Source organism: Salarias fasciatus, chromosome 9 (genome assembly GCF_902148845.1).
Source record: "Salarias fasciatus chromosome 9, fSalaFa1.1, whole genome shotgun sequence".
Taxonomy (NCBI): Eukaryota; Metazoa; Chordata; class Actinopteri; order Blenniiformes; family Blenniidae; genus Salarias; species Salarias fasciatus.
In genome coordinates, this window is record NC_043753.1 from 11,050,169 (window position 1) to 11,069,829 (window position 19,661).

The following is a 19,661-nucleotide window of genomic DNA, read 5'->3' on the forward strand; positions in this document are numbered from 1 at the left end:
GTATGGATCCATCATGCCATGCTGTAATGGATATTATATACAGTAATTGCGCAGTGAGCTTGATTCGGGCACCGGTTCTGTTCATTGGCCGTTACTGAAATGCAAATTTCCAAAGCCAAAATGACCGTTTTTCCCCCAGCTGCGCACAAAATATGCTTGGGGCAATTTGGTGGATTTACCTTGGCCGCGGGGCTTTTGCAGGGATTCGTCGGGCTTTGCGAACTTTCCCTTAGAATTTGTTTGCAAGCGGTCTCGTTTCTTTCTACACCGAAACCACAGCATTAACGTGCGAAATATGAATGTGAAGCTATCACCCGCTACAAAGGATCGATTGGTAATATATCTGCACAGAAACACTTTCCAGAGAAATGGAAAGAAGTGGGATAATCTCTTTAATCCTCCAAGAGTATTTACACCATTCCCTTGAGCCCACAAGGTCCTGAGCTCTCTGTGATCGACTTCCATACAGTTGGCTGGCTTTATGTCCCATAGTGCATCGGCCATATGAGTCCCATAAACTTTCTTCGTTTTTGTTTTCCCAGGTTCAAACCCAACCGGAAACCCAAAGTCTGGAGAGACACATTCCTGGTGGAGCGAGGGTAAGCTGTGGCTCTTTATTCTTTTTCCACACCACAGGCACATCCGTGTCACTGCAGAGCATCACAAAAACTTGACGAAAAACATGTAAATCGGCCCGAAATGTGTGAGGCTCGACGTGCGCCCCCCTCGTCAGGCAACAAAGCTGCCTCTCCCAGTTATTTGGCGTTTGACAGACATTTCCTGACCACAGTGGTCTTGGAAGGAGATGATGGAGGAAGACAGTGAAGTGCTCACAAGTTGTTTGGTGAAACTATAAACAGCTGGCATGTTAGGGCAGTTCACACGAGGTGCAGTGACACATGTGTGACCAGATCACTTTCAGGAACAGTAAAGTTAGACTTTGTCTCGTTTGTGGGGAGGGACTGCATATTAATGGCCCCAAACTTGACTTAGCCTGCAGTTTGAGCACCGGCGGAGTAGATAGATCGCACGATACGTTTCAAAAACACGGCAGAGCCAGACGTACGCAAAATAAACAAAGGCTAGCCAGGCTGAGGATGATGTTACCTGAAGAATGGCTGGAAGGCTCGCGCCCGATCCACTCACAGGACATGTCACCGGCTCCCTCAGTGTGGAATGCGGCAGCTTCGCTGCAGCAAAACGCTTCACTGTCCCCCCCCCCCCCCCCCCCCAAGACTGTTTTCTTTGTCGAGCACTCAGTTGCAAGCAGCGTGTTTTTTCTCACAAACCCTGACAGTTCTTTATTTAACCTCTCCATTGCCATGGGGATACTTGTTGCAGAAAATGATACCTCGCCTCCGACAGCCCGCTATTGTTCACTTGACATGTTTATCTGTCCTAATGCATGGGGTACACTGACAGAGACGTGACGAGTGGGGGGCGGGGGGAGAAATAATCCCACCGTACTTGTCTTTGCAAGATACAGGTGCTTGAAGAAGGTTTAAGCTGAATCTGTGAAGGACGTTCGATGTTGTTTTTGCTTAGTTACTTTAATTTACACGGCTAAAGCGCAAAATTGTAAAGATCAGTGAAGCTAGATTCTATTAAGTTCCTGTCATGGTGACTGTACACTGTGCTATGACGATGGACAGTTGTTCTGATATCTTAAATTGTTGCTCAAAATCTTTGTTTTCATGCCGTATAGAGAAAGGGGTTCGCTGACACCGAGCCACAGTCATATAGTCTCCAAAATTCAGAGATCGTCTTCAGTGATTGTTACAAATTCCTTCCCTCATCATCAGTTTTTCCCCCCATGCCTTGAGCCTTGAGCCGAGCAGCTCCTTCCTGTGAATCAAGTGTGTAAGCCTCTAACAACAAAAAAGTAGCTCAATTTAGCCCCACTAATGCAGATCAATGCGGTTTTTTTCTGTGCGAGAACAAGTAACACGCCCGCGGGAAGAAAAAAGAAAAGCGTGTGACCTTTTAACTCTTGAGATCCAACTCTGTTAATCCTTTCCTCCATTAATCCTGACTGTTTGCGAAAGCTGTCTGCTGTTCCACTTGTCTCTGAATGTTGAGATTAGCCTGTGTAGACGTCAGTCTGCAGATGCAGCGGTGGCACACACACACGCACACACACACACAGACAGTAGCTGATGTTTTGCTACAGTTTCCTCACGGGTCACGTGACACATGTTGTGATTTCATATCCTCACATGACCTTACAGTACCACCGCTGAGCCTGTGAAACGCTGAGCGACAGCTGGGTCCGTTCGAGAATCTAATCATCAGCGCAGTGCGGCCGTCAGGGAGCGACGTCAACAACTGCGAGGTCTTTAATCGCACTTGGCCGAAGGCGACAGATCACTGCCAAGCCAGTGTGTGAACATTGGCTGCCGTCCCCGACGCGCAGCGCCACAAAGACTCGGGCACGGCACCGGCCCTCCCCTTTTGAAGGGGACAGGTTGTTCTGTGCCTCATTGTCGTCGTCATCCTGTCTGTGGGCCGCGGGCGCCCTGGGCGCGCTGGCAGGGCTGCGGCATGGAGGAGGGTGCAGAGAGGCTGGCGTGGCTGCGGCAGGGGCTCAGACGGCGTTTGCCGGCGGTCGCAGAGGAAAAAGGGGGGAGGCGGGGGGGGGGGGGGGGGGGGGGGAGTCAGGTTGGCCTGGGGCTGGGCTTCACGGCCAGACGCTCCTGTGCGCAACATTACACATCCATTCACATGTCTGGACACACGCTGGGCTGGAGCTGACTGAAACTGAAAGCAACGAGGAAATTATTTCAGTCGTCACATATTTATACCCCGGCTTTATGTGATCGGTCACATAATCATGCACACACTCGCATGCACCAGTGGAGATGGCCGCCCTGCGAGGTGCTGACACACCAATGGGAGGGATATGAGGTTCACTGTCTTGCTCAAGGACACTCGACCAACTCGGCCATCGCCACCCAATTATAATGACTGGAATAAATCATTTGCTCGATGGACTTTCCTCTAATTTATGTCTTTATGCAGAAAGATCCTGAGAAAGAAGGATGACTCAACCAGCACTCAACACACCAACAGCCTCCCCAAGTACAAGAAGGTCCGAGAGACGTGCCAGCAGGCTGAATTCCAGACGGCATGCGAACAGCCTGGACAGGTAGGAGAAACACACCCATTTTCCCCAGAAAAACGCAGTCATTTTATCTGCGGAAAGGCATAAAAGTTTTCCTTTGATATCCAGCGTATTAAAATGATCTCCATGGCATCCATTGAAGCAAAAGAGTGAAATAGCCTTTTAGGGTGCGTCATTCGGTTTATAATTGGACCCTTTCGCACTGTTTTGTGGTGCGTTCGTTGGTTGGCACTTCCCTTTCATCCATGCCCATTAATTTTCTGGCACACCGACCAGCCGACCGGTACAGTATGCGGCCTTGGAACAATACAAATTGTTACAAGTTTCAGGTAGTGTTAAATGACAGGCAGACTTTCCTCGGGGTCTCACTAATGCAGTCCAGATCCACTTTATGACCACATAAATGTGCGTGTGTGTGCAACAATCACTTATTAAAGACAGCAATACGGCAGTTTTGGCTCTGTATGTACTTCAAGCTGCAAATGAAAAGGTGCATGCATTGAGCACCTGTATAAATTGTGCAAGGCATGAAAAGGAATATCTTTTAGTGGGCTGACATATTCAATAAGTCTATTTTTCTGTAATGTGTACCATTACAAGTGTGTTTTATTGCTATATGTTCTGATATGCTATGGCATTTCATGCCAGTTAAAATGCCAAGAATACGATCCAAACGGTCTTAATAGTGACTTCATATACCTTTTACTTTCCTATTTATTGATCGTATTGCACATGTTATTGTGCATATAATGCTAACACCACTTAACAGCCATCTGTTGATGAGAGTTTTTTTCTTTTGGTTTCAGAAAAAAGTCACACAGCTCATCTACTGTTGCTCTGTGTCGTTTTTCTCTCAGTTTTGGACAGTCTGTCTGGAAATCATGATTAGATTTTTTCCAAGTTCAGTAAGTTAGAAAAACAGCTTTATTTTATTCATTCACTGTCTTTTTTTTTTACTATGAAATGCCAATTTTTAGGTAAGAATTGCTGCTCTGCTGTCCAAGATGCTAGACCCAAGTAATAATGTGTTAAAGGTCAATAACGTGAAGAGCAGAGCTAAAAGACCTGATATGACTCCCGGGCCTCTTTCATTTTTTAATTTTTGTGCTTTTCCTCAATTGCGTCAAACCTTTGTTTTGGCCTTTTCCCCTGTCTTGATAAGTTCCTTGTGCTTTTCCCCACATGACAAGGAACTGTGGCGACCTAGGGTGCTTTGATTGTTGGGACAAACATGTCACAAACACAACAAAACTTTTGATCTGTTTACACGGTTTAAAAAGAAATCACATGGACGACGTCCAAATCTTTTGAAGGTGAGAAAACACTGTATCTCACATGTGAGCTTTCTTCAAACCCGTTTCTGTTTGGATGTCCTCAAGCTTGACATACCGTCACAACTCCTCTTTGCGTTATTTGGGCTTGTTCTGCTTTTGTGTGTTTGTGACATTGGGTGTTTGACTGACTTCATTGTTATTTTTCAGAAAAACCTAAGATTTCAAAGGAGGTCCGCAGCCTTTGTAAGAAGCAATCTGGCATCCTTCAGGGAACAAGGGTTTTAGAGGATGGTTTAATTGTAAAGCACTTTGTAATCCCGGTTTTAAAATGCTCTCTGCAAGACACAAAAGGATCTGCTTCAACCAAATCATAAAAGGCTTCTCTGGTTGGAGATTCAGAACAAATCAAAGTCTAAATATGACGTTTTCGCTGCGGTGCGTCGAAGGGGCTCATGACACTGAGTGGCTCGCAGTTCTCCTTCCCTTTCAAGTCGCACGGCCGTCCTTTGTGCTCCTAACAAATGAAAACCACTAAGCATCCTGCCGAGTAAATTTTTTAAGTGCGAACACAGATGGCTGTAAAATGACATTTGTTGAAAGCCGTGACGCATTTCGAGCACTCACTGTTCCGCAGGCAGCAAATTACTCTTCCGACCTAACCGCCGCTCGCTTCCTTTGTTTCACGTCCACTTCTGCTGTCTTGCAGCTAAATTACCTTTAAAAACTCAAAAGTGAACCGAGAGAAGAGAAGAACAAAGAAAGGTGTTTTTTTTTTCTTCTTCTTCTTTTTTTTTTTTTTTTTTAAATCCTCCAGGGACAATATATCTCTCTCCCCTCGCGTCTCGTCCGTTGCTGATTTAACTTCTCTGCTGGGCCCGCAAGCTCCTCCAGCAGAAACCCGATCCGTCTTACGGGCCTTTGTTTGGACCCTCTTTCCCACACTCCCCGCAGATCATCTGCGCCGCGCTCTACAGATGTGTTCGTACGAGGCCTAACGGGCGGCGGCGCTCGCAGCAATTAGCCCCCAAAACGTTGTATTCCTGGTGAGAATGCATGTTGAGATGATATACTTTGTATACATGTGCGTGAATCATTTACAACAATTACACCGCTGACGCACTTGGCCCGGACGTATCCAGTGTGAGAGTGATAGGGGTTTCCGCTTTGTTTTGCAGACCTCAGACAGATCCAATCCATCTCATGTGGTCGTTTGGGTTTATCTTTCTCGCTGCTTGTGGATACCATTTCTTCCCACAGACAAATATGTGCCTGATGTGTCTGTCAGAAATATGTGTTGCTTGAGGAGTCACTGAAATCCCTGCAGAACAAAGGTTTCTTTCTCAAAGCGGCTGCTTATGTGAATTCCGGGTACTTTTCCAAGGGAACTTAAGGTGATTTAACTTTATGCAAAAAAAATTATCAGTGCTGCGCAAGCTGGCTATTGATAAATACATAATACTAATGTTATAAATAGCTATTGCAAATAAGATACAACTAATTATCTGAAAATCTGTTTGGAATTACTATTTCGACATAGTTTATATCCTTCAACAGTTCTCACGTCAGACATGCTTTGTACAGCTTCAAGTGATGATATTCAATCGAAAAACCATGATGGTTTATTTTACATTTAGAAGCTAAAACTGTTGATGTTGAGATTTGTAAGTAACTAAAAACTAAAAGTATTTATGTGCTTTGTGATGCTTTCCATAACGATCTGCAGCTGTTGCGTCAGTTGTAAGTATAGTAGCATTTAACCTCATCCTATATTTCCATTACACTTCAAATAAATTCAGTTTTGAAAGTGTATGTTTTAATAAAATAAACAGCTTAACTCTCCTCTAATCAATCCACTGATCATCCCCAGGAGAGAAGATTAGGAAAACCATCAATAAACAAATTAATGCATTGTTTGTTGTTATTGGTTTGGTTGTTTCAGAAATGGCATTGCATAGAGGAGATCACAGGGAAGTGGAGGATACAGAAGTGCAAAGGTGGCTCAAAGGAAGGCTCCAGGAAGAGGGCCCGCAGCCTGAAGCCCCGCAGCAGCTACGATGCCCGGGACCGGGGCTGCGACTGCGCGGACCCCCTCTACAAGCCCTCCCGCAGCGATCGCCGCGCCCACCGGCAGTTCTCCTCCTCGTCGGGCCAGCGTGAGTACCCATAAACACAGTCAACGTATTTATACGGACGTAAATCCAGCAACGTAAAGCGCTGGGACGTGGCTGTACATGTGTGCAGGATTATTTCCATTATTTCAGCTCAATAAAGTCGATGCTCCAGTTAACCTGCGCCCTGTCTTCGCCGATGTCCGCCTCTCAATAACAGTTTTGGAAAAAGAGGTCTTTAAGAGCTCAGGGCTTGATTTCCTGTAATGGATTATTTATGCTCTAAAGGGAGACAGATGCACACAGAACGCAAACATCCTTCAACAAGTCATGGACTTGGTGTTCTGGAAGTTATTCTGAGTGTGTGTGCGTGCACACGGGCTGTCAAGTTCACTTCTTTGAGTTGTTTGACTCCCTCTAGTGTTGTTAAGAAAAGGTGCAAGCAGAAGCAGTTTCCTCCTGCAGTCACTGAGGCCAGTTGTCTCTAATGTCGTGTGTGTTTGCCCTGCGAGTCGGATAAAACCAGTATGAAAGTATATTAATGGACTGAAAGAGTTTGGTCTCTTGTTGTCTTTCCCACAGGTTTCCGGCCACGCTTCGTTCACACCCGCCCGGCCCGCTCTCTGTCCGTGGAGTTCGAAGGACAGATCTACGACATCGACCTTCAGGCGGACGATCAGTCGGCCATCCGCCGCCGCGTCATCTCAAAGCGCCACTACGACACGGAGGACCCCGACTTTGACCTGGCGTCCGACGACGGCTCCGAGGAAATGCTGGCAGACGACACGAACGCAGTGGGATACCCCAACTCTGTGAAGGTCACCCACAAGTAAGACCCCACTTCCCCTCAAAGGCTTGAAGAATCATCATAGAGAAATGTTTAGCACTGATTTCATTTGCTTGTTTTAGGTGTTACATCTTGATGAATGACAGTGTCCACTGTGAAAGAGAGATCTACCAATCGTCCAGAGCTTGGAAAGATCATAAGAGCTACGTCGACCAGGAGGTGAGTGCGTGACGTCCATCGCGAGACCCTCAAATCAAATGTTTCTGAGAATTTCCGATAGAAACTATAGAGGAAATGTTTGAGAGCACTGGTGTTTTGTTTTCTAGATCGAAGCGCTTCAAGACAAAATCAAAAACCTTCGAGAAGTCAGAGGCCACCTGAAGAGGACACGACCGGACAACTGTGACTGTGGGAAACGGAGGTCAGTCATTAAAGTTCCACCTCCAGAAATACTTCTGCATAGTTGTGGCTTTCAGTGTTTTGAGCTTCTTGTAGGATTTTGTTGGCGTGCACAGAAGCAAAGTTTTCCTTCAAAGTCCTTAGTCTCTTTCTCTGTCCATAAAACCAGCTATTTTAGCAAAGGACACAGAAACAAGGGAGAGAGATTGAAGAACAGGAATGATCAACTCCATCCATTTAAGTGAGTTTTTCTGGGTTTCCCCCTTTTTAGCGTCATTAATCCACTTTCTAATTAATGCTGAGCGTAACATCTGTAACTGACTAAAAGTCCGCAAATAGTGCATGCTGCCTGCATGCCACGGAAATTACTCCAGCTCATTTTCACTTCGGCTCCTTTCCCAATCAAGTCAACAACTCCATCATGTGTGTGTGTGTGTGTGCTGTCATGTGTTTGTTGATGTTCAGAGCTCTAAAACACACACAGGTTTGTGACGAAGGCATGCGCACCGTAAGTTTTCATTAAATGTTTGGTCCCCGAGTGAAGTTTTAAATGACAAAGCAGATGTTTGGCGGCGGCCCGGCTCCGTGTGCGTGCGAGTCTGGAAGTGATTGAGCTGCATGGAAAGATAGAATGATTCAACAGAGGGGAAATCAGTCAGTCCCTCAAACACAGTGATCAGCTTGCACCAGGAAACACTGGGAAGCGATTATGCCAATACAAAGCAGCTGTTCCTCGGCGGAGCCTGTTGTGCGCTGCAGCGGGGAGGAAGAGGGGACAGTGGCTAGAATGTCATCCCAGAGAAAATTGGACATAGTAAGAGCTTAAACATGAAAGTAAACAGGCTGTCAAAGCCTGTACGGCTGATGCCTGGTGGAAGTCCCCTCTGTGTCCTCCATTGCTGTGGTTCCTGGCAGCGGACGGGGTCGCGGCTGATGTCAGGTTGGCGTCACACGGTTGAGATTCTCTCACGTTTTTTGTTTTTCAATCCCGACAGAGAGGCCGTGCAGGAAATAGACGGGAAGACGCAGCTGTACAACGAGATCCGCAGGAGGAAGAAGGAGCGGAAGGAGAAGAAGCGGCAGAGGAAGGGCGACGACTGCAGCCTGCCGGGCCTCACCTGCTTCACGCACAACAACGACCACTGGCAGACGGCGCCCTTCTGGACACGTACGTATTCAAGAACCCAAAGAGAGATGTCAGGTGGCTGTGTGTGCGTGCACTTCCAACTCACCCAAAATTTGGAACAAAAGGAAGCTTAAACCTCCAGATCTTTTACATCCCGGCGCGTCTCTGTCTACACAGCGTTGGAGCTGTCTGCTGCGCTCAGACTTCAGTCAGACCGCATGACAGATTGTTTTGTTGCATCCCAGAGTTTTGAATGGCGGCTCGCTGAGGAGAAGGCAGCGGGGTTTTTTTTCAATTGGAGTAATTCTGCTGTGAACACACCCAGAACACTGACGTTAAAGTGAACACACCATACACATAATTCCTTACAATTCTTTCGCCCTTACAAGGAATATTTGTACATTTCCTTCAACTTATTTGTAACTTTGTAATGTTTTAGCTGTCTCAAACAAGACCTTTAAGCTTTCTTGCTGGGTTTTGCACCTTCTGTAAGTAAGTTCAACTAAGTCTAACCTTCTCAAAATTACAAAATATCCAGTCAGCTTTAAATTCCAGTCTATATATTTGAATGCTTTCATTTCCCCCAATAAAACAAATAAGTACTAAGACGATAGGGTTTGGCCATGACTAGTCTTTGAATGTTTCAAAGGTGTTCACCACATTGATTTGATTGCTTTAGTGTATTTTAATGTCGTGCCAGACTTCAAATGAAACACAAATACACACAAACGTGCAAAACGCACTTACCATCAAAGAGTGAGGACGGAGAAGAACGAGCTTGTTTCAGTCATTCCTTAAAAGCTTTTCGTGTTTTGTTAAACACCATCTAAAAGATGAAGACTGACAAGAACGCCGCCGCTGGTTGTCTTGCAGTGGGCGGGTTCTGCGCCTGCACCAGCTCCAACAACAACACCTACTGGTGCCTGAGAACCATCAACGAGACCCACAACACCCTCTTCTGCGAGTTCTCCACCGGCTTCCTGGAGTACTTTGACCTCAACAGCGACCCTTACCAGGTGGGCGAACATCTGTCTGCCGTCACTCAGCCGCGCTCTCCGGCCGTGTGCGTCTGCTTCGTCTCTCCGGAGCCGTTTTCGTCGGCTCTTGCGTTGTAAAACCCGCCCGTAAAAGTTTGTGCGCGGTTAGTAATTTCGAGAGCGTTCATGTGGGAACGGCTCGGTGTAAGCCCATCAGCTTGACCGCTCTGGCCCTGCATCTGAGGGCTCCCACAGACTGTGTGATTTCACCAGTCTTATAAGTTGATCGGCTCCTACTTTGCAACGGGACTTTCATGAACTTGCAGCATAGTGTGGATCGGCACTGAACTGGTGGTAACAATGTGACATGAAACATTCATTCTACTTCAGAAGTTAAATGTGGGTGTTTGTGTGTCGTCGTACAGCTGACCAACGCAGTGTATGCAGTGGATCGGGAGGTGCTGAACACCCTGCATGCCCAGCTCATGGAGATGAGGAGCTGTCAAGGGTACAGGCAGTGCAACCCTCGACCCAAAGGCCTGGACACAGGTAAACACTCTTTCACTCTCATTTTAGTCGTCGTTGAACTTTAGTCCTGAGCGAGATGTTTGAACATAACGGACTGATACACTGGGTGTTAGAGGTAGATTTAACTTCCCGAAGGACTGAAGCAGATTCCCCATTCAGGAGAATTGGTGTGTGTGTGTGTTAAGTTTAAGGCAGTGGTGGCCAAGAGATTCAGGAAATGAGATTAAAGAAATGGGTGTGTTTTCTGCTCAAGGTGGCATAAAGACGAGTGCCAAATCAAACATGTGGTGACCCTGGAAAAGAGCAGACCAAACAAAAACCACGTACAATCAGGCTTTGAAAAGTGTCAGAACTGTCTGATACACTCTGCTGTAGATTTTTAACCCAAGGCTGCTCAAATGAAAACCAATGTATTTGTTTCTGCTGTTTGTCGGGATCTGCTCCAGTCTCAGTGGTTTGCACATCCCTGCATGCTGCATGTGTTTGGGAATGATCCACTCCTGATGTGTGCTGACATTTCAGGTGGAAGTGAATGAATCATCAATCCGACTTGTGTCTCCTTCGTTTATGTGTGTGTGTGTGTGTTTTTTTTTTTCTTCTCCAAACCATACACACATTCATCACACTGGCACCAGCCTGTCGTCACTCTCTCTTTCAGCCCCGGACCGTCCGCTGGATGTTTCCCCTTCCTCACATACACGTTATACTTCCCCGATGTATGAGAACCACGCAGCAGTTGTGTGTCCTGGCCTTTTTTTCCCCCCGCTGTGTGAGTCACTGAGTGTCGGAGATATTATTTGCAGGATGCTGTCGTCACTGTAATTGAGGCTGGCGTTTTATTTGAGCCTGTCATGCATCACTGCTGTAGCCGGCCGCAGCGTTTCAAGATTTTTTTTTTCCCCCTCCCTAAAACTCTCACCACACTGTCCAGGCGTCCTCAAGAGCAGACGTCCCGTTACGGACGTGGTTAATAAGCGAGGCCGCGGCGACCCTACCCGGCGGGGCCGTGTTGTTTAGTGTTTGTGTGTGGCATGGCCCCGGCCGCGCTGTTTATGTCCGGAGGACAAAACCTCCGCGTCTGTAATTACCGGCTGGAGAGCCAGGCCGCCCCGGGGGAAACTGCTTGTGTTTCGGCCCTGGCATGTTGGACCTGTCAGACGTATGCCAACGCATGTCACGAGGCAACAGAAAATCTCTTCCTTGCGCTGGCAGCCCGTCCGCCGGTTCGATGCCAGCCCCCGCCAACCGATGAAATTGCTGTTGCGGTTTCAATCCAGCGGTGTTATGGTTGGAAAAACAGATGATTGAAATTAAACTGTCAGGTGTAATGGATCCAGCAGCGTCTGTTTTGCAAAGTGGCGACTTAACCCTGAAAATCACCTGATTGGATAACCTTTGTGTGTTTTACTTTGAAGGGGAAAACCAGCTGAACTCGTCACCATTCAGACCACTTTAATCTGACTTCAGACTTCTCTCCTCATTCCTCCCCTCCTTCCTCACGACCATCCAGTAATTGCATTTCTCCCTAGCGTGTAGCAGCTGTGCATGAAGGACTCCTCCGTGTGAATGATCCGTTTATTTCCCCGCCCCCCTCCTCCCACGTCTCCCTCAATCAAAACATTAACAATCGATTGCTTTTATTTTTTCTGATCAGGAGGTAAAGATGGAGGAAGCTATGAGCCACACAGGTATCCGCCAAGTTTTGTCTCTCTTCAGTGGCTTTTTTCCTTTTTTTTTTTTTAATTTTTAAATTTTCTTTAACACCTGCATGGGCCAAAATGCGTCATTCCCACTAATACATCCATCCACGGCGCGCCAACGCTTGATCTGTGGCTGCATGCTGGGACCAGGCTAACCGCCAAACGTTTTATTCATTTGTCTTCACCTTTACCTGCTGCGTAACGTCAGCCTGCCATCAGCAGTCCTGCTGCTCTCTGCTCCATGTTTCCACACCTTCGCTTTGAATGCAGAAAAAAGCTCTTGATTGGAATCCAGAGCCGAGAGTTTGATCCCACCGAGGTTGAAACAGTCCAGAGTCGTGCAGGAAGGTGCTGAATATGTTCATCATCGCAGACCATCCCGAGCAGCGAGTGCACGTGAATGACCAGCGCATGACACCCATCATCCCACTCATGCATCATCGTCACGTCCACTCAGAGGAACAGTTTGACATTTTGGGAAATCAGCTTCATCATTGCATTTTTGAAAAAAGATTTTATTTGAGATTGCTCCATAAATAAATGTACTCTGATTTGGTATCTCTAAAGTTGGAAGTCTCAGTTTCTCCCCATCAGAGGTCAGAAGAGGCTCCAAAATGTGAAACTTTTCCTTGAACTCATCACATTTCACTGCAGGCCATACCCACAAAATCACCACCCATCACATGCAGAGTAGCGCCCTCTAGTGGCCAGTAGCTGGTGGTAGAAGGGACGCTTGAGTTACCTCTCTGTCCTCCCACTGACCTCTGACCTTTTGACCTCTGTTTGTGGCACCTGCTTACCAGGCGACAGCAGCACCGAAAGTGGTCAAAGAGGAGACCGAGCCTCTCCTTCCTGTGAGTCTGTGCTGCGACGTCTCCCTCCTCTAGTAACAGAGTCCTGATCTGGTGAAGGAAAGACAGATGAAATTGTGGCGTTGATGCTTCTTTTCCTCCCCTTTTTTTTTTGGTTTGTTTGGTTTTTTTTTCAAATGACTTGCAGACATTGAGCTGAGTCGGGCTCTGCAGCTTCCTTTTGTGTCTTTCCCTGATAGCATTAATCTTCCTCTCTGGGGATTCACTGGCAGGCTCATGGGCTTTTTCTTTTTTTGTGTGTGTTTTCTGAGCTGCTTCTTGTTTTGTTGACCAGCTTTTTATTTGTTCTGCTGTTGAGCTCTTTTTTTTTTTTTATTTCAGGTTGTCTGACTTTGCATTTCAATCCAGCCCAGGCCTGTCATTAACTGTGCCATTACACATTTCCTGTGCAGCTTTTTTTCCCCTTTCTATTTGTGCAGAATAATATATTTTTTCCTCTTTTTTTTTTTTAATTTCCAATGTGATTTAGTAAATACAAAAAAAAAAAAAAAAAGTAGCATGTGGCTTGTGCTCAGTGTGAGTGCTAGTTTATCTAATGCTTCAGTGTGTTGTGTGTGTGTGTGTGTGTGTGTGTGAGTGTGTGTGTGTGTGCTGCTTTGGGCCGCAGAGCCCTCGGAGTTGGCTGCTTTAGAGAGAGCCAGAAGCTGGGCATGACTGCATGCTGTCTGGGTAAACTTGAAAAGCGCTCCCTGTTCGTGCCACTGCAGATCCTCACAGTCTTTATTTCTTTTTCCTTCTCCCCCCGGCAGCACACAGCCAGTATGGGACGGACGACAGGGTTAAACTACCCAACTTGACAGACGAGGAGGTGAACTGGCAGGAACTGGAGGATTTGTATAGCATAAACGAAAGCCTGTATGAATGTAGGCCTGACTACAGCCCCGGTCCAGACAACTGGGCCAACTTCCAGAAGGATGTAGATAATATGTTTGCACTGCGACACGTTTTTCACACATTCAACCAAACCCACGAGCCCGACGACTCCACCCTGCCAGAGCCGGGCTCCGGGGCCGGGGCCGGGGCCGGGGGTGGGGGCCTCCAGGAGGGCAGCGGGGACGACGTCTGGCCCCGCCTCACCACCGCCGTCCCCGACGGAACGAACCCCGAACGGGTCGTCAACGACCTGCCCGACGCCGGGACGCCCGCCCTGACGGAGCCCCCGCCGGGGCCCGGCGGAGACCCCGCCCCCCTCCAGAGGGACACGTGGGCGCGGCAGCTGGAGGAGGTGGAAGGCGACATTTTCAGCGGGAACGGGCTGACCGAGCTGGAGACGCGGCACGACGGCCTCCTGCGCACCCACAACAGCCTGCAGGGGGCGGCGGCGGCGGGCCCACACACGCTAGACCCCGAAGACGAAGAGGACATTTTCCAGGCCCAAGGCTACCTCCCCTTCTTCCCACAGACCCCCCGGCCCAGACTACAGGCCGGCGGCGGCAGGACGCCCCCCTCCACGCAGACTGGCCCCCAGCCGGGCGTCGGGCCGGCGCTCAAAGTGCCGCCCCTCTCCTCGGACTACGAGGGCAGCGGCTCTCCGCCTCGACCCTCCAATCAGACCCTCTGAGCCCAGCTCCCGGTCGCCATGGCGACACTGAGACGCGGCCACCAGGAGACGGAAAACTTGCCATCGGCGAGCGCCGCCGCCTCAGTCAGTCAGAGATCTATAATGAGTTTTAAAGTTATTGTTTTATTTTTTTACTGGTGCCTACATTTATTAGTAAACAGTGTTATGTTTTTTTTTTTCAAATATATATTTAGAAAAGGAAAAAAAAAAGCCTTAATGCAGCTAAGTGTTGGAATTTAAAGAATAAAAGATTAATTCCATATTGATAACATCATTTTAATATATGTTTTTATGAAAACAGTGCGAGTGGTGAAACCAGCTCAACATCTGGACAGATGATTCTCGGTACGCTCCGGTCTTTAAACTACAAACCAGTCTGAAGGTGAAACTCCCGCCGTGTGCGGTCCTCAGTCTCACTGCTGGGAAAAAAAAAAGTTACAGAATTAACATGACATTTTATTTCACGGCTCACTTTTATTTTCTCCTTGAAATTTGTGGGACGGTCTCAATTTTCCACATTTAGCAATTTTCTTTAATTCCAGACAATCATGTGGAAAACGGACGGTTTGACCCCCGATCACCCCGCCGCCCTCTACCGCTGTTTACTTTTGTCACGCAGGGCGACTATTTAGTAAATTACCCTGCAACTGGTGCACATTTGTCACAATCCACAGCAGGTCTTTAAAGGTACAATTTCCCCCCGGTAATCACAGGAAGGCGCTCCCTCCGTCACCAGACGCTTGGAAAATGTTCATTGTGTAACTTTTTTTTTTTTTAACCAGAATCATGTGACGTAGAGCTTGGATAATCCGGAGTTTTTAATTTTGCACACAATTAATTTCAAGTGTAAACGTGTATCGTCCAGGAAGACCGGTCAATCTGAGGGAAAGGCTTTGTTTTTTGACAAGAGATTGCATTAAATTAAGCGTTTCTTCTTGCGGTTCAATGAACACATTGTTTCCTTTTTTTTTTCTTCTTGGCAGTGGGTGTAGAAATGTTTGCACATGACGCTGTTGAGAAATAAACCCATTCAAACCCCGAGTGCGGCGCCACCGCGTCTCTCTGTAAATGACAACAAACAGGTTGTTTTGGTCTTTTTTTTTTTTTTCTCCAGTTTTTAATGACAAATATCAAGTATTCAAGGCATTTGTAAACCAAGTGTTCACAAACATGAATTGGACTTCTGCTCCTGAGGAACACAAAGCAAATAAGAGCTCGACCTTCAGAGTACGGCTTCTCGTTCTGCCCAGGAAATACAGTTCAGATATCGAGGGGGTTTTGGGGGGGGGGAAAGAAAAAAAATGGAAATGTGTTAAAAGCTTATTTTACATTTTTTGAATTCGAAGTCAGCCATCTCTGTGACGACTGGTTCTCTATACTTCCCTGCAGACCAGTGCATGGTTTGGTTTGGTTTGTTCGCCTCACAGAAGCCTGATTCTGACCTTTAAAGGTACAGTATGGAACATTATGTAATGCCGCTTTTGTGCATTAGGTGGCAGCAGTGAGCCGCTCCTGGATAACCACTCTGGCCGCGTTTACACGTCTGTGACCAGCTTGCCTTTTTTATTTCTATGCTACATGATCATTTTGACTAAAACTAATACATACTGTACCTTGAAGGTCACAAAAAAGCTTTTGACAATTTGATAATTCATAAATGTTCTGACTTGAAATAACATTTCAGTCATTTTGAGCAGCTTCACAGTAACAGAAGGGAGAATCTATGGAGATCTGTGAGGTAACCATGTTTGGCTTCTCCTTATTCAGTGTTGGCGAGTGTGATGCCGGAGGAAGAGAAGCGTTACAGGTGAAGAGAGGGGGAATTCTGGGTAGCAAAACTCCAAACATTTCACTGAATTTAACTCGAGTTACTCTGACAGGAAGAAAAACATTTCAACAGCCCGACCCCCGTCCCTAACACTGTTCAGGCACCGCGAGACAAAATCCACCATTTATTTATTTTTTTTGTAGCTTTGTTTTTTCTGTTTGACTACATTGTTCATGGGTTAGTTCATAAATATGCTTCTAACTATGCGAAAGCTCTATATTACGCTTCATTTGCCTGGTTAATATTTACACGATGATCACTTACGAATATGTAATTTGAGGTAACTAAGTCATGATAACACTAAAAATTAGTCACTGCCATCAGGTGGAAGTCTTCACCCGGCAGGATGGCGTTGATCTTGGCCCAAAAAAACAAACAAAAAAAAAAAGGTTAAATCACTGAAATTTGTTCACTCGTATTAAATTATCCAACTATTAGAAACTAAACTTAATACTGAGAATATAAAATACAGCAACTTTATCAAACTTATCCGTCATCCTCCCACACGAAAAGCCTAAAAATTTGGTTTTTTTAAGTGTCACGTATTTCACTTTGTGTGTGTTTGACACACGTATTTACGGGGAGCCCCGAAAGGCCTCGTCGCTGCCTCGTCCGCTGCTTTACAGAAAACACAGCCGTAAGACATTTAAATAGAAGCTCGAACACAACCGTTGGACTCAACACGCCGTTTGTGAACGTTACACAAAGGTGCATCAAAAACTTTTTTTTTTTTTAATTTGTGTTTTAAGTTATTTCTACCACAGCAAGACTGTCGTCTCTGATCAAACTCCAACTCCACACAAGACCCCCGAACTGAACCCGGATCAGATCAGTGACCAGAGGAAACCCCGTCTCACCACTGTTCAGAAAGCTGAAAACAGTTTCAGTTAGCTCTACATTTACAATAAAGCGGAACACATCAAGTATTTTGGGTTTAAATAAAAAAAAGATCTTAATTTTTTTTTTTTTTTATTTCCAGGTACTTAAATAAGATTCAAATCCTTGACATATTCCCACTTGTGGTTTACAAATCTGAATAAAATGGATACTTTTTAAGATGCATCTGTGCACGTCACGGTGGGACCTGACGACCGGGCTTCAGATCTCCTTCAGAATAAATATGAAAGACAGCAGATCAATTCCGCCCATCAGGAGCCATTTACCAAAGAATTGATGAACACAGTAGGTCTGACCAACTTCACATTCACCGGCCTTAGCACAATCTTCCATGTGACCACTAGAGGGCCCCAAACCCCCACAAACAGAACCACCCACGTCTGATCACTGCTGGCGGATTAAAAGGAGTCATGCTCGCTGCACTGATCCTTTTTTTTTAAAAGTCAAGACAGCTAAATACCTACAATGTACATCTGAGGACTATTAGGAGTAGTTACAATACCGGAGCCGAAATGACGCATCCGTGTCTCCGCTGATAGATTAGATACGAACCATTTCTCTTTCATGAAGAAAACTGAGCCTAATTTCACATCTTCAGGACAAACAGTAGCTTTAGCACACAATCAGAGATGGGAGGATATTTTCTGCCGTGACGTGGAATTAAACTTCCTGCAAGTCCTTTAAACACTGCCGTGTGGATTTAAGCTACATAGATCACCTTGCAGAGGCTTTGTGACGACTCTTCCCCTGACCGCAACAGCTGAGGGCAAAAGAAAGAAATGAAACGAACTGAATATCGTCACTGATCAGCGACTGGCTTTTCAGCAGCTACCGTTTAACCCTGGAGCTAGCTGTGTGTACTGGAACTGGCCGAGACAGCCCGAGAGGCACTGTAGAGGAAAAAAATAAAGGAAAGTCAAAGAGGTGAGAGGATTAAAATAATAAAAAAAAAATATATATATATATAATTCCACTAAATGCCAGACAACATGACAGGAGAACTGGTGGAATGGCTCGAGTAGTGGAGATGCGGCTGATATGTCGACGGGGAAATGAGAGAGTTGATGGTGGAGGGGGTGGAGGGGGGGGGGTTGGGTTTCCTGTGTGTATTTAGCTGATAAGAAGAAAGAGGAGGAGCAGGTGATACACGGGGAGCTGTACAGTACTGGGGGGGGCAGGGGGGGCTGTACACTGGATCTTGCATAGTACAGGTTTGTGCTTTTGACGCCGTGTTGATGAAGACTCGGGAGTCCGTCCAGAGGTTCTAATGCCCTGCCCTCTGCCCTTTGACAGTAGCACCATGGCGAGTCTTTACATCGTCTGACCTTCTGCGTGAACGCTGGGGGGGAGGAGGAGGAGGAGGAGGAGGAATGGGGGGGGGGGGGGGGGGGGGGGGGGGTGCTGCGGCTGATGATATGCTCCGTCTCTCCTGTCGTCATAAACATGAGCAGCCCTTTAGGTGTGGCGGGCGCGGCTTGTGTCTCTGGCGGCGGCGGCGGTGGAGCGGCGGTGTTGTGCGGAAACACAAACAGGAAGGCACATGTCGCGATGGACCCCGGGGGGGGGGGGGGGGGCGGCTGGCGAGCTCTCAGACGTGAGCGGAGCCTCTGTGGTGGTGCGGCAACAAGACGGGGGGCGTTATTGCTTTGAGGGCGTTGCCGGGGCAACTGAGGCTGCTGTGGCCGCGGTTGAGCAGCAGGGCGGCCGGCGGCTCGGGCCGCGGCGGGATGAAGACCGGGCAGGAGCGGGTGCGCGCGTGGCTCTTGTGGCCGCCGGCGTGGCAGATGAGCTCGCTGACGGTGCCCAGCGGAGGCAGGCGCTGGCGCCAGCGCTCGGCCCGCGCCTCCTTGTGCTTGATCGAGTACCAGGTGAGGAAGATGAAGACGAAGCCCACGAACTTCAGGCTGGCCGCCAGGCCGAAGTAGACGAAGCGGAAGGAGGTGACGTCGTACTCCCAGCAGGAGCCGTGCACGCCGCAGTCCTGCTGCCACAGCATGCAGGTGGTGTCGATCACCGCGCCGAAGTAGATGGGCGTCGGGATGTAGGCTGCAGAGAACACACACGACGTTACTGTCATGACCTTCACAAGACTGACCCTGTGAAGTGATAATGGAGCAGATCAGGCAAAAAAAAATTCATATTAGTATGAACCTGATCTGTCATATATTCAACATGCAGTGGTGCTTTTTGACCACTGGGTGTCACTATAACTCCTCCTGGAGGATCTGCAGCCTTCACGATGAAAAAGATTTATGCCATAGTAAACACAAAGTTAAGACTATTCCATGTCAGAGAGGGCAAACCTCCGACAGCAACTTCATCGCTGCTTTATTAGAAACAATAAGTTAATTGACATTTATATAAAACTCCATAATCAATAATCAAACAAGCCTGGTATAGAGACAGCTTGATGCTCATAGTGTTCTACAAAAACTGATCAGACACGCTGAAGTATGGATAACATGGGAGGTAAAGGAACTGTC

At 47.1% G+C, this 19,661-nt stretch overlaps 2 protein-coding genes across 4 annotated transcripts in view; one reads left to right on the forward strand and one right to left on the reverse strand.

Annotated features, from left to right (window-relative positions):
• The window catches only part of sulf1 (sulfatase 1), a 38,664-nt gene extending 24,847 nt beyond the window's left edge, over nt 1–13,817 (forward strand). The window contains exons 9-21 of one of the 3 annotated variants that reach the window (XM_030099396.1): nt 543–599; nt 3,019–3,145; nt 6,335–6,548; nt 7,086–7,332; nt 7,413–7,509; nt 7,617–7,711; nt 7,859–7,930; nt 8,685–8,857; nt 9,689–9,831; nt 10,218–10,341; nt 11,975–12,008; nt 12,824–12,874; nt 13,642–13,817. In XM_030099396.1, the coding sequence (XP_029955256.1) occupies nt 543–599; nt 3,019–3,145; nt 6,335–6,548; nt 7,086–7,332; nt 7,413–7,509; nt 7,617–7,711; nt 7,859–7,930; nt 8,685–8,857; nt 9,689–9,831; nt 10,218–10,341; nt 11,975–12,008; nt 12,824–12,874; nt 13,642–13,675 (1,468 nt within the window). In that variant the 3' untranslated portion in view covers nt 13,676–13,817. The remainder of the gene's footprint in view (nt 1–542; nt 600–3,018; nt 3,146–6,334; nt 6,549–7,085; nt 7,333–7,412; nt 7,510–7,616; nt 7,712–7,858; nt 7,931–8,684; nt 8,858–9,688; nt 9,832–10,217; nt 10,342–11,974; nt 12,009–12,823; nt 12,875–13,641) is intronic. The other 2 variants (XM_030099398.1, XM_030099397.1) reach the window with 2 other exon arrangements.
• Nucleotides 13,818–15,381: 1,564 nt separating this feature from the next.
• Nucleotides 15,382–19,661, reverse strand: part of slco5a1 (solute carrier organic anion transporter family member 5A1) — a 37,009-nt gene continuing 32,729 nt past the window's right edge. The window contains exon 10 of the mRNA XM_030099399.1: nt 15,382–19,224. Within this exon, the coding sequence (XP_029955259.1) occupies nt 18,767–19,224 (458 nt within the window). The 3' untranslated portion in view covers nt 15,382–18,766. The remainder of the gene's footprint in view (nt 19,225–19,661) is intronic.